Source organism: Glycine max, chromosome 13 (genome assembly GCF_000004515.6).
Source record: "Glycine max cultivar Williams 82 chromosome 13, Glycine_max_v4.0, whole genome shotgun sequence".
In the NCBI taxonomy this organism is placed as follows: Eukaryota; Viridiplantae; Streptophyta; class Magnoliopsida; order Fabales; family Fabaceae; genus Glycine; species Glycine max.
Window position 1 is genome coordinate 12,657,445 of NC_038249.2, and position 15,330 is coordinate 12,672,774.

General features: G+C 29.3%; 1 protein-coding gene across 1 annotated transcript; it reads right to left on the reverse strand.

Annotated features, from left to right (window-relative positions):
* On the reverse strand, nucleotides 1–3,947 carry LOC100790629 (2-carboxy-1,4-naphthoquinone phytyltransferase, chloroplastic). The gene is made up of 11 exons (XM_003543880.5): nucleotides 3,724–3,947; nucleotides 3,404–3,641; nucleotides 2,466–2,569; nucleotides 1,838–1,909; nucleotides 1,589–1,727; nucleotides 1,390–1,496; nucleotides 1,209–1,308; nucleotides 1,087–1,125; nucleotides 886–996; nucleotides 689–754; nucleotides 1–608 (listed from the first exon to the last, which is right to left on the reverse strand). The coding sequence occupies exons 1-11, from the start codon at nucleotides 3,810–3,812 to the stop codon at nucleotides 480–482; spliced, it is 1,194 nt and encodes a 397-aa protein (XP_003543928.1). The 5' UTR covers nucleotides 3,813–3,947; the 3' UTR covers nucleotides 1–479.
* Between the last annotated feature and the right edge of the window lie 11,383 nt (nucleotides 3,948–15,330).

The following is a 15,330-nucleotide window of genomic DNA, read 5'->3' on the forward strand; positions in this document are numbered from 1 at the left end:
TTTTGCTCTTTAACTCCTTTCCAAGGCTAGCTGCCATATATTTTCATTCAAGAACTTACACCAAATGTTGTAAATCCAATTTCCACTGTAATTTGCAAAGATTCTTGGCAAAAATAAAAGAATCAACATGTGGTCTGATTTCACAAAAAATTCTTTGCAGCAAATGTTGCATCAACTAAGGTTTATTGGAGAATGTTAAAACGAGGTGCCTAGATAGTGGAACCATCTCCTGACCTGAGATTGATGAGGTAAGCTTGCTGCACACAACTCTTGATTGGTATCAGTGTCATGCAGTTTCTTTCAATCTTATTTGGCCACGGAAATGGGAAGAAAATGAGAACTGATTCAAAACCCCCTGCAGAAAAATTGCTCATGACCGAAATCTTAATGGCTGTTGCACCATGCAGACTTGCATCCTTGGTCCTCTTGAGCAATCCCCTTAGTACACTACATTACTTCCTCTTTCGACAAGCCAATCTTCAACTCAATATTGGCCATGATGTAAATTTTGTATTCCTAGCCAGCACTAGTCCTAAAGCCAGTGCAACTCCAAACATAGCATGCAGCCTCACACAAAAGTACTTAGCCATGAAAATCTTATTTTTGTCCTGTAAGAATACAACTTAGGTTTAATAGCAAACTATAAGAAATACACCAACGGATCAAATCTATAAGAAAATTCACTTGCCTTGTAATTGTCTTCAACAAATCTAACTACCAGGTTTCCCAACGGCAAGGTCAATGTACAAAGGGACTAGCACAATCATATTCATAACCAAAAAAATAAATCATAAGCACATGGTCCAAAATAACAACTACACATCTAAAGAAGAGAAAAAATAATAAATGAGATGCAAAAACTTGGTTGAGTTTAGAAGTACATACTATACAAGTGAGAGGAAGTGCCTTGATTAGACCAAAAGCAACCAAAAGAGCATAGAGCATAAAGACTGCCCCTTTCACTACCTCTGCACCTTTTTTATTGCCAAGTCTAACCTGAAAGAGAAATGGAAAATAAGTAACATAGGTAGATTCACATTGTTAACATGAACAAGAAAAATGTTCAATTAAAGAAAGTGCATGTACCAAAGGTGACATTTTCCCAACCTCCTTGTCTCCTTCCACCTGTGTTGGGCATAAAAACATTTCACCTAATCGATATTACTCAAAATCGGAAAATTAGAATTCAATTACAGAAATGAAAGTACCTGATGGAAATGACTGCAAAACAAGATAAGTGATGTTGTGAAGCCAACAAGAATTGATGCTGAAAGAACTGTTCCACTTAATGGGAAATGGTTCTTCACCCTGTCCACATCATTCATAATCAAAACCATGAAAAATCAAATATTATAATAAGAGACATTCAAATTAGGTAGCTGAGGTAACCTTGCACTGGCATGTAATAAATAAAAAGCACAAGTGGCAAAAGGACCAAATGCTGCAAAGCACAAGGGCTCTCCTAGCCCCTGGTAGCTTAACCGAAATGGTGGACACTGGAATGGCAATGGACCAAGAAGAGAAATTGTAAGTTAATAACTTCTGCATAACTTTCCAACACGATTCTGATGTCAGGAGAAACTTCTACCTGATATATATAGCCACAAATAATTGCACAAACAAGAAACAATATTGAACGTAAGTTTCTTTCCACAACAGCAGTCCAAGTCAGCCCAAGGAAGCCAAGAGCAAGGCACGAGTAGGCAGCAATGAAGATTCCTTTGCGGCTTTCCAAATTCAACATGAGGAATAAACAAGTCGAGTTATTTCTTTATATAAAATATAAAAGCAAAAGAAAATAGAAAAACATAAAAAACAAGTCTTAAGAAAAACTCACCTACCAACCATGTTTACAACTGATTCCTTTTTATTCTTGTCAACTCCAGTGTCAAAATCATAAACATCATTGCTGTCATGGACACACATAAGAAATTAATTACTTAATAAAAATTAATATATTCCTTTTAAGAACAATGGAAGTTTTTGATAAGAAGGATGCATAAGAGAAATGAAGGAGAGAGATGGACTGAAAATTGGTAATGCATTCAATTGTGCGATTGCGTCTTTTTCCTACAATGAGTTAGTACTGTTGATCACAAAAATGAAAACAACAGCTAGCAAAGCAACAAGTTAGAGATCATTTTGTGGTCATTGACAGCTTTCCAATCAGTGTTTTAAGGGCAAGAACTTAATAGAATGGTTCAAGAATTATGGAGGACATTTTGATAGTGTCCATGTTGTTACAAGTTTTCAACAGATATCAACCCTGTTTAAAATATATTTGACTGAAAATTATGGCTACCAAAAGTTCTAATGATGAAGTTGTTACTGGAATCCGTCTTTACTAAAATATTTAAGAAAACAATTTATAAATAGTGAGATCTTGTGGTGTTAAGCAATCATTTACTTCTATTTTATATTCATTCACTCCATCCCTCAAAGTCTCACACAGTATTGAAACTTACCTTAAATTGAGCCAGGTAATAACAAGAACTGATGAAGCCAGGAGAACAAAATAACACCTAGCTGAGAATATCCCTGTCTGCAAATAAGCTGCTGCACTGCCTACCTATCCATGTAAACAGAGAAACAAATTAGAGATGCTCACACACAGTCTAATGATATAAAAAAAACTGTAAAATTGGTGCATCGCTTAAAACGACATGAATTCTCAATGAAAAGACTATAATAAGTTCTAATTGAAATACTGTAAGCTATGGATATGGGTTCATCATAAAGATAGGAAAGGGAGGGATAACCACTTGAGGAAAATCTTCTATAGTATGCTTCAAAATATAGTAGCTTCTGTCCATATAACTAATTTTAACCTACTTCCTGGGGTAATAAAAAAGCTTAGGTACAGAGGCTTCCACCACAGCAGAGAGACTGTTCACAAGATTTGAACCTGTGACCTCCAGGTCAGAAGGCAACAACCTTATACCGTTATGCCAAGGGTCGCCCTCTTCAAGTTTCTATGTTACTAGGGAAAAGAATTTAACTTAGCACTGACTAAGTAAGACAATATAGTTGAGATTTGAGGTGATATATTATTGATATGAGAAATAATGATTTACTGCATAATTCACATGCACAAGAACACTGGACACATAGTTAGTTCCTATGGACTCCACCGCACTGTTATGGCATCCTATGGACTTACCAAGAAGAAGTCTATTAGTCTTTCTGCTTATATTTGTCCATTCCTTTCCAAGTGTGGGACTTGTTCATCCAGTTCCACATCTAACTCACAGTCTCACACTCAAATTCTCAACACACATCCACACATTAGACACAACATAATTTGAGTACACAGTGTGACATCTTATCTCATCATACTAATGCATCACAGAAACCTAGCAACTAGCTACCTACTCATGCTCAACTTAAAAGTTTAGATTCTTACAGTGAGAGGAACAAATGCAACAGAGTAAATTGGCAACTTGATGGCTCTCCAAATCAAGGTTTCCTTTGAAATATCCTCCTCACTTTCCTCTCCAACATCTTCATTGACAGAAGGGGACAACTCCACTCCTCTTGCACATAACACATGCTGATATTGATGCCATCTTTCAACTTGCAACCTTCCTCCATATCTCCTATGGAAGTCTTTTTCAACACTACACGCTGATCTTTGATGGCACCTGAAAAACCAACTAACACATTCTCTTCAACACAGCATTACAGAAACAATTATCTAATCAACCCAGAGAAGAGGGAACTTGCCTTGTGAAGTAGCTCTGCAGCTGAATGTTCTCATGCAGTTTCTTGAAACTAGAAGAAGCTTGAGTGAAGTTGCAACACGTGGCAGCCATCTCGATTACAACGTTATCATATCTATCTATGTGTGTGTCTCTCAGAAGGAGGCAAATGATTACTGAGATGAGTAACTTGACTTTGAGAAACACAAGAGAAACTGAAGCTGAAAGTAGTAACACTTTCTCTCAATCTTTCCTTTTGAGGAATATATCCTATCTGCTTGCAAATTGTTATCCTCTCCATGGACCACTAGAATGCTGCCATGTAATGACTTCGTGTGGCCATATCTAATGACAAGAATCATAATAACACATTATTAATTAATGAAAATAGTAGTCCTCCTATATCATAATAACACATTTTTTGATATTTAATCTTCACTATTCTAAAATTAATAATTTTGGTCATTTTATCAAATTTGAGATAGAAATTAATCTAATATGACTTAAATTTAGTGATAGACATGATATTATTTATTTAATCTATCTAATAATTAATGTTAATATTTTAACATTCTATACCTTCATTTGATGAAAGAATTAAAATTATAAATTTGACACAAGTGAGAAATTAAATGTCTTTATTTTAAAATAAAAGAACCAAACTTACAGATTTTAAAAAAAATAAAGTACTAAATGTCTCTATTTTAAAATAAAAAACTAAAATTGAATAATTTTTAAAAGAGAAAGACCTAAATTAAATTTAAGCCTATTTATTATTGTTTATGCCTTATGATAATTCCAAATTATTAAATATTTTTTAAATTTTAAAATTCTTATATTTTTCAAAATAGCCAATCTTAGATTTTGTACCGTAAAATTTAAAAAAAAAGGAGTACTAAATTTTTCTATTTTAAAATAAAATAATTAAAATTGTATAATTTTTAAAATAGAGATCAAAATTACATTTAAGTCCATTTGTTATTGTTTATGTCTGATGATAATTCCAAATTGTTAAATATTTTTTTACTTTTTTTAAAAAAAAATTTAAAATTCTTATATTTTTCAAAACATAAAATTTTAGATTTTGTACGGTAAAATTTTAATTACTTATATTTTTAAATTAATTTCGTAATAATTATATTCAATTTCTATTAATTAAATAACCACAAACACCAAGAATAAAAGGATGTGGATATTGCTATGTGCACCCAATAAAATTGCTGGTACACCTTACAATTTAGTAATTTTTCCATGTTGCCCTTCCGTGAAAATATGGAAATATGTATTACGAATTAATTTAAAATTAATGGTCAAAGTAAGAATCAAACCTATGACTTTCAAGTTATTAGCACAATGTTCTAACTAACTGAACTAATATGTCAATTATGTTTTAAAATAAATAATGTTGTTATATATAATACTAAAATTTTTAATGTATATTTAATACACATGTAAATTTAAATAATAAATTTTGTGACAATTAATTTTGATATAAGTCATATGAATTATTTAATCCGTATATTTTTTATAAATAAAAAATATTTACTATTGAAAAAATTAATTTATTAATAAATTAAAAAAACATATTTTTGAAAGAAAAAAAAACCTTACGGATTACGTGATCCATTTGAGTCATATGAATTAACTCAAACAGATTACATAATTCATATGAATTAATTCGTATGACTCATATGGATCACGTAATCCGTAAGTGTTTTTCTTTAAAAAAAATTTCAAAAATATGTTTTTTTAATTTATTAATATATTAAACTTTTTAATAGTAAATATTTTTTATTTATAAAAAATATACAGATTAAATATTTCATATGACTTATATAAAGTTAATTATCACAAAATTTATTATTTAAATTTATATGCGCATTAAATATTCATTAGAAATTTTAGTGTTACGTATAACAATATTATTTATTTTAAAACATAATTGGCCCATTAACTCAGCTGGTTAGAGCGTTGTGCTAATAACCTAAAATTTACAGGTTTGATTCTTATTTGAACCATTAATTTTAAATTAATTCGTAACACATATTTTTGAAAAAAAAATTAAAAAAAAAATTTGATTGGACCTCATACGGGTCCGCTAATCTGTGAACCTCATACGGATCAACTAATCTGTATGAGACTCAGAGATTAATTGATCCGTATCCTTGGATGTATCAGCCATTTGGCTGGGTGCACGTGGCAGTGCCCAAAGGATGTGGAACACTGGCCTTTTCCAACACTTCGGTCCACTGGACTCAAAAAAGGACTTGTTACTATTGGGCTTCAGTTCTTTCTTACAAGGAAACTACTATTTTCTTTTCTTTGTTATTGACCCCTACAAATGAGAGAAAATCTCCTTATCTCTTGTTGCAAACCTTCCTCTTCCCTCTTTCCCCTTCCCCCCACCACCTACCCTCAGCCCTACTCCTCCTTCCCTTGCGCCTCAAACCCTCCCCCCCTTCCCTGCACAACCCCCTTTACCACGGCTCAACCACCACCACGTTGTTGCAAAGTCACCTCTACAACTTTGTTCGTACCGCGGCAAAGCCACCTCTGCAACTTTGTTCATGCGGCCACAAAGTCACCTTTTTAACTTCGTCTGCGCTGCACACCACCACAGTTGAACTAACAATGAAAATATAATTCTATTTAAACAATATAACATAATCATATTTTTATCATTATTTTTTTAACACATCCTCTAATAAATAACAAAAATATGATTCTATTGTACCGTTTCAACGGAATTGTATTTCCGTTGTTAATTTTTTTTTTACTCCTTTAATATAACGGAAGCACGATTTGTTTATACAACAAAACCATATTTCCATGAAAAGGGCATTTTTAGAAAGAAAAAAAAAAGGTGTTAGTCACTTGGTAGAGGCCATTAGCAATGGAACCACCAATAGTAACTCCCTTCTAACAAAAACACGGGCTTCCGGCTGCCATTAGTTTTCGTATCTTCCCAGCACAAATTTGTTAGATGGTGTTGAGGAAGGTTGGTCTGAGGTCTTGTCCTAAGGCTTTATTCAGGAGAATGTGATGAATCAAGGAGAGAGAGGAGTAAAACTTCTTGCACCTCCAAATTACTTAACTGATTGAGAATTCTGTAATGTAATGGCATGCTAGGGAAGTGAAGGAAGCAACACTCAAGGGAGAGCTTGGGAGAGAAGTCATTGAGACATAATAAGGGTGAACTTGTTTAAACTTTAAAAAGACACTTGTTTTAATAAAATATATATATTTTTATCTTCCTAATGTGTTTTTCTAAACTATTTCTGCTTAAAAAAAATATTTTCTGTTTATTTTGAAAACAAAATATCATCTGCTTATTAAAAAAAATATTTTTTTAGAAATTTTTTTTTAAAAAAATTTAAACAAACCACTCTAAATCAATTCTCTAGAAGGAGGACTATTGATGGGTTCCATTAATTGGTTCATTGCCCTGGACTATATACATTCTCATCTATCCTTGAGTTAAGTATGCACATGCTTTTGAGATTTGGGGTGGTCTCATGTGTTAAACCCTAAATAGACCATTAGAAACATGTATTATTAAGTTTTTTTCCTCCTTATTAATTCTTAAAATGAGAGAGAGAAAAGAGTCCTTTTAGAGATTGTTAAAAAAGAACGAAAATTAATGCAATTTTGAAAATTAAATCATTGATTTAAATTTAATAAATATGAAGGATGAATTGATTAATAATAATAATAATAATAATAAAGATTAAAAAACCTAAGAAGGGGGTAACAATTCTCTGAGTTCTATCTATATATAGAGGTTTTCAAATACAATTTTAGATAGAACACCATTAAAAAGAAATATTTAACTTTAAAAAGTGTTTTTTCTAAAATAATATTTAACTGTGAACTAGTAAACAAAATTCATAATTAATTAAATTTATAAATACGTGTAGCAAAATATTGAACCACTAGATTCTTTGGCTAGAAATTTTGTCAAAATGAGTTGATGTTGTACATTGACTCTTAATTATGGAACAGAGCTTTTTCTCTTTTACTTGTCCAATGATTACTTTTGGATTTGGTTAAACTCTAACTAAATTCTGTCAACTTTTTTCTAAGCTAGCATTACTGTTCATATGTATAGAAAAGTTGGTTATATATTGGAGAATTACGATTCTTTTCAAGAAATTATGATCGTCTGCCATATTGTTGTGAATAGATCAAGTGCATTTATTGCTGTATACTTGTCAGAATTTGTGTGGACGTATACCAATTTAAATGGCATCAATCGCGTTCAAATTCCACTGGTTATTACTTCTCTATAAATTAAAATTAATTTATACATAAGTTAAAACTAATTTTTTTAAAAAAAAGTTGTGTGAGAAAACTTTATTAACATAAAAAAAAAATTCATCTTATTTTCTTCTCCTCTTGAAGTAATTTTGAAAAATAGTTCCCAAACAAAGATGGATAACAATTTAGTGCCAATCTAGTAAGTTCCTAAAAAATATGGTCCATAAAAAGGTTTTTAGGCCCGTGAAATAAATCTCAATCTAAATTTAGGTAATTAAACCATCTATATCACAGGCAGATTTTGGATCACTCAGGGTCTCTTCAGGAGAGTAGAATGAAATAGAAAAAAATAATTTGAGATGAAAATTTTAAATTAAAATAAAGTGTAAAAATATATCTTATGTCTTATACGTGGAGATCACAACTTTGCTGGGAAGCTAATTCATGGTGATGTGCTATTTGGACTCGGTGAGTCGGGGCACACTATACACAAAGTGCAGGAAGACTTGTCTATTCACCACTAATACGAAAACTAGATAGCTATATGAAAAGAAAAACCTGAGTATGGTCTGTGTCGTACACTGGGAGAAAGGAGCAATTGTGCCAATTATTTGGACAAAATGAGCTTCAAGGTCTCAAGAAAAATTGGTAATTTTGGAGACAATGCAAGTGCCCTCTATATATGTATGGCACCAGTACCTTCACTAATGAAAATTAAATTTAAATCCTAATCTAATGTTGTCATCCTTGGTGGCTCCAATATTGATAAGACATGAGTTTGGACCATAGAACGAGTAAGGTGTGTGAGCAGCATGCTGCATGCATATTAGGATTGAACTCCACGTCATAGCAGCCTAATTGCGAGCGAATAAACTTGACCATTTTGCTGCCAATTTCAATTGAAAACTCGCAGCATGTACTCCACCAGGATTGTAACAATCACAACTTTGACAGCTTCTTTGGAATGCTGTTATTCATTTATTACAACGGAATGTTATACCTAAAAATTATGTCAATGGATAAATGTTAAGTTCTGAATATACAATAATACGTTAAGAGAGAATTTTTTTCATTCATATACAGTAATCTTATTTTATTAATAAAAAAATATTTATTATTTTAAAAAAACTATATATAAATATCTGCTTTGACTGTTATAGGAGAAATCAACATACTATCATTACTAAACTTTGTAAATAGTAGCAAATACCCTACACATCAAATACATGTGTAGAATTATCAAAATTTGTATATATGTATATTCAAGGTGTAGTAGCAACATAATTTTTAATATATTTCTTCTAACACACCTTAATATATTTTTTTCTAACACACTTTATTATTAATTAAATCATTTTATTGAAAATTATAAAATCATGAAAATGTTTAAATAAGATGTGAAACTTGCAATTTTTTTTGTCTTTTTTCTTTGACCAACAAGAGTGAGTGTATTTAAAAGAATTTGTGAAAAAATGTGTTTCTAATATTTTTCATAAATACTTTTTTGAATTCCCATTGAGCATGTGAATTAATTGTTTGTGATTATATCAGTTTCACCAATAATCTCAAATTTAAAATTTTAAGATTTTTTATCAGCCAAAAAAATATCATTTATATGGATACAAGAGGTAACCAAATCCAATTATACATGTAAATATTTGTTGCGTATAATACATAGCTTAGAGAAAGTAGTATCATCCCTACTACACTTCCCTAGATCTACAATAGAACAAATTTTGCATAAAAATAAATTATGATTTGATTGTTTTCCATATTATTTTATATTTTTTAAACTATTTTAACAATTAATTTTATCAAATATTTAATTAATTTTTTAATTTTTAACCCTCAACTTTCAACTAATTTTTTAGATTCTAACTAATTTGGTCAATCATAACCTAAATTTAACTAATTTTTTAATTATTATATCCCGCCCCTCTAATATTTCATTTAAAAAAAAAATACTCCCTACCAGCCCATAAAAGCTACTTTCACTGCCTAGAGTTTTTATGCTCTCTCTCAGCACCAATTTTATGTCCCTTCCTCTGTCTGCCTTAATTTAGTTGCTGCCTATCACATTCCAAATCTTAGCCCTTGAGTAACACATTGTATAGCATTGGCAAATTAGTGAAACTCTAAGGCTGCACTGGCCCTTCCATGCTTTAATTTCCTTTTGGCAACCAAATTATGCACTAGTTTTCAGCTAACAAAATTAATTTCCAACATAGATATTATTAACATTTAACAGTAATTCTTATTTCCTTCTTCCTACCTTTCTTCTGCCCTATCCAGCTTTCAAACATACGATTGGTTCAACTGATCGCTCATAAAAAGACGCTGAAAAGCTGATAAAGTCAAATAACTGTTATGCGTTTAAAATTACCCCCCTGGAAGATTATACAGTTTCTATGCATCCACAATGACCAAATAGTGGCTAACCATACCATCCACCAACCTCTTTTGACTTCCCCAAGTAAGGTTTAATATCTCATCCGAGACCCATACCACTTATTAAAGATTAACAAATAAATAAATAATTATTATAAATTAAGTTGTAAATAGATTCTGAACTTAAATTAAGTTATTTTACAAATAACTATTATTTGATGAGAGTAATTATTATAAAAGAATTAATATAGATTTTTTTTTTAGTATTCTTTCAATTTTAACCATTATGACAAAAGATGGAAAGAATAGAAAAACAGTTAAAGGAAGTAAAATTTTAATTTTTTTTTCTCTTTTAAGTAATAAAAACACACTAAAGAAAAATCTTATTATGGAAAAATATACATATTATTTATTTATTATTTGGAAAAATTATATATTTCAAGATTCTGACTTATTTTTTATTATTGTGATCCTTAAAAAATTATTAAAATTTACACATGATCTTTGGACATATGTTGTGAAATTATATGATTTTCCATTAAACATATTTCTCTCCAAATTGCATGAAACCTAATTTTAAAATTATGAATTATTGATTATTTTCGTTGCAAGCAAAGATATTTATTGTATCATGTATGGATCAAGAACTGCTTTCGAATGGTAAGTCCTATCTCGTAATGAATCGAAACTGTTTATGAAATTTATATAGGCTTGCACGTTGTTTTGATGGGTATGCATAATTATTTGATCGTGAATCATTTATCATATGCAATATGCCGATTTCGATCAATGATATATATATATATATATATATATATATATATATATATATATATATATATATATATATATATATATATATATATATATATATATATATATATAAGTATTCTTATTGTACATATGAAGGCTTTTAAGCCAATAAAAGGAGAAGGCGTTGCACAGATACATGATTGAAAATATTTTGTATATTTTATGTTTAATTGCTTGAATGTGTTTGAATGCACAAACCAAATATGAAAAAAAATCAGAATGTTATGAATTATTAGTAGAAGAAAGTGTGTGTTGTAGACTGTATGTTTATTTGGAATTAATCAAAGCCATCAAATCTTTAAAGTTATTTAATTTTAAATTAATGATATTTTTTTAATTACTCAAAAAATAATGAATGCTGAAATATATAATTATTTATTTATGGGGTATATTGAAATTTATTGTTATAAAATATTTATATATAGATTGTTCAAAGGTTGATTAATTGTTTTCTTAATTAATGAATATAATTATAGGTAATTTGTGTGTGTCATTAGTTTTATTTATATACACAAAGAAAGTAATTCTAATTGGTGCATATTTAACTCTCAATAATATTATAATTTTATCAGCATCATTATGTTGTATGATGTGTGTTGGTGTATCACCCAAAGGAAACTATTGATATAAATTTATTGTTGTTAGAATATATTATATATATAACATGTATTTTATGACTCAAAACACTTATGTGAAATTTTATTATGCAATATCAATTTTCAACTCACTGAATTCTCATGTTTCGTCTATATCAATTTTTAATGGGTTTAACTTCTCTAACTCGAATAAGCAAGTTCAATTTCATCTCAGTGTTTTGGATCTTGATCTTGCTATATTGAAAGAAAAATGTACTACTATTATTGATGCTAGTAACATTGAAGAAAAAACTCATTATAAAACTTGAGAAATATTAAACAGACTCAGCCTATTGTTCATGAGAATGATTCTCACAAACAACATTAAGGAAGTTATCCCCAAGACCAAAAATGCTAAAGAGTTTATAGGATTAATGAAAGAGTACTCCCAAATAGTTGATAAGTTTCTTACTGAGACATTATTGAATATGTTGACCACCATGAAGCTTGATGACTCACGTACTATGCACGAGCATGTGATTAAGATGACAAACATTGCAGCAAGGCTTAAGACCTTGGGAATGATTGTAAATGAGAACTTCCTAGTACAGTTTATTCTTGACTCATTATCGTCTGAGCATGGTCCGTTTCAAATGAACTATAATATCATTAAAGACAAATGAAATGTACATGAGTTGCACAGTATGTTAGTTCATGAGAAAACATGACTTAAGAATCAAGAAAGTCACTCTAATGTTAAGTAATGCCACATAAACCAAGTGAGAGAATGTAAGATTTAATATTTCATGTGAGAGATATATGACTTATTAAGGATTAATAAATAATTATTATTTATTATGAACTAAGTTGTAGATGGATTGTGGGTTTAAGTGGAACAATTTCTAGAAACAACTACTATTTGATGAGAATACTGATTATAAAGGGATCGATACTCACTAATGTAAAATGAGCTCTCCTTTCTCACATTAGAGTATTTTATCAACCTTAGCCATCATCACGAAAGATACAGAAAATAAAAAGAACAGATAAAGAAAATAAAATTTTGTTTCTCTCATCTTTTAAGGAATTAAAGCGCGTTAAAAAAAAATCTAATTATAAAAAAAAATACACATTGTTTGTTTATTATTTGTGAGAATTATATATTTCAACATTATGTTTATTTTTCTATTGTTGTGATCCTTATAAATCATTAAAATTTATACCCTACCTTGCCTCGCCTCAATATCTTTTGAGTAAAATAATAAACCATAAATTATCACCTATAATAATGTTAACCATCTTAAATAAAATTATTTTGACTGAAAGTTATTTGTGTGGCATATAAAAAAAATTGAACACCATCAATTGCGCACTCAAATTTCGCTAGTTATGTGGACGTGAAATTGATTTCGATGTGTAATTGTGTGTTCTATTTATCTTCGGAATTTTCAAATACATGGATAGGTTACGCGGAAGCTATTTTAACTCGTAGTGTACGTGCATGAATTTATTTGACACAAATCCAACAAGGAACGCAGTTACGTGTTCCTTCAATCACGCCTCAAACAATTCCACAGTTATGTGCTCTTTCCTTGCCCATTTGGAGCCAGATAATATATATATATATATCTAAGAAAGTCTAGCTGACTAACAAACGGATATAACGAACATTAATATGTCCTAAAAGAAGAAGACAGCATGTGTCAAAATAACTGGCCTCATGCCTCATGGTTCACCATACCAAAATTAGAAAGATCTAATTAATTTTTTAGTTTTACTATTTATTTATTTTATTCAATTTCTTCTCGCTATTAATCTAGGGTTTAATTAAGTTATATAATTTTCAAAATTTAATCAATATTACCATTTGTTACTTGTGATTCCATAATTTTTAAAACATTCTTTTTGTCCAATTAAAGTAATGACGTCTTAAAAATTATGATACCTAATTGAAGTAACAAATGATAATACTGTCTCAATCATAAAAATTACGAACCTAATTGAAGTATAAGAATGTAACATTGACTTTGTTTTGAAAATTACATGACCTAAATGAATTTTAAATTGATAATGAAATGAAATTGAATAAAATAATTATATTGTGTGATAAAAAGTAATAAGTGAAATAGAAAAATAGTGCTTAGATACTTTTGGATATTTATACTTTGAAAGAAAGAGGAAAAGGATACATGATTAATATAATTGATAATGCGATATAATAAGAAGAGAGATAAAAATTATTTTTTTATGAGTATTATTTATATTACATGGGTATATCTAAATATTTTCATCCCTAAAAAATAATCATATAGCATATCTTGATGAATTTTTTTTGTTAAATACTCCCTCCGTCCATGTTTTAAGATTAAAAAAGTTTCATATTAACTTATATTTTCAATTTTCATATCTTGAATCATTCATAATTGTGTCTTGAATAATTATATTGTATCCTGATTCAAGATATGTTATTATATAACTCAAGTCCTACATAGGTTTAGAAATAATTGTATCAAGTATTATTCATTAAAAATAAAAAGAATAAGAAAATTGTATATGTTATTATGTTTTACGACAACAATTTCCAGCAATCATCGAAAAATAAGTTACTTTCAGATTGTTAAAAATTAGGTGAAAAAAAATAATGTGTTGTGGCATTGCTGACTATCTTAAAAGCAAATTTGAAAAACCTTCATTGCCACACAATATCCAATATTTGTTATGCCAAAATTTGCACCCCGACATGTTTAGACATTCAAGATGAGTTGATCATTGGAACCTCACAAATAATGCCAAAAAAAAAATGAAAAAAGAAAAATAAAAATAATATATCGAGAATTGTAATAAGAAAAAAGAATATTTATTTGTCTCTCTCAAATCTGAAGTGGTGAATTCTTGACATTATTGTTCATAGTAAGTTTACTTTATTGGAAAAGGTTAATAAATAAATTTTAATCTCAAATCAATTATAATAAATCAGTATAAATGGAAGAGTAATAAAGTTTTTTTTTTTTTATAACAAATGTAATCATTTGCCGTCTTTAAAATAGTAACAACGGCAGTAAAATAATAATAATGACAAATTATTAAAGTAAAAAGGAAACAAATAATGCTCAAATATTTTGTCTAAAAAAATTATATTTATACATTGTAGACTAAAATAAAATAAAATATTACCTAAAAAATATCATTATATTAAAAAAAATACTTAAATACTATTCTTCCTGAAACTCGACCTACTAAATAAAACTAATTCTTTTAGTTTTTTAAAAAATATGATCTATATTAAATATTTTAGTTATAAAAAATTAAGAGAGATCTCTCATGAGTCTCAACCTTCAACTTACCTCTGTCCTGACTCTTATCTTATAAATTAATTTTATAAGATGGAGTTAGACTTACATCCACATATTCAATTTTCTGTCATAGTTTCAATGATTTAGTAGGAAATTTCCTACGCACGCATCATTTGAAGGTTTAAGGTAACCCGTGTAAGGTATGGCACAGGTTATATATAGCAAGTAAGATTGTACCATTTTATACGCACTTTCTGTTGTATTACTTACCCTTTGTAGTTTGCTTTGGTATTCTCCTTAATTAGT

Bases quoted from the DNA above. Each gene is read 5' to 3' on its own strand.
- LOC100790629 (XM_003543880.5), bottom strand. From the start codon at position 3,812: ATGGCTGCCACGTGTTGCAACTTCACTCAAGCTTCTTCTAGTTTCAAG. The intron at 3,642-3,723 runs GCAAGTTCCCTC...TTGGTTTTTCAG, and splicing joins CTGCAGAGCTACTTCACAAG to GTGCCATCAAAGATCAGCGT. The intron at 1,910-2,465 runs GTAAGTTTCAAT...TGTCCATGACAG, and splicing joins ATTACCTGGCTCAATTTAAG to CAATGATGTTTATGATTTTG.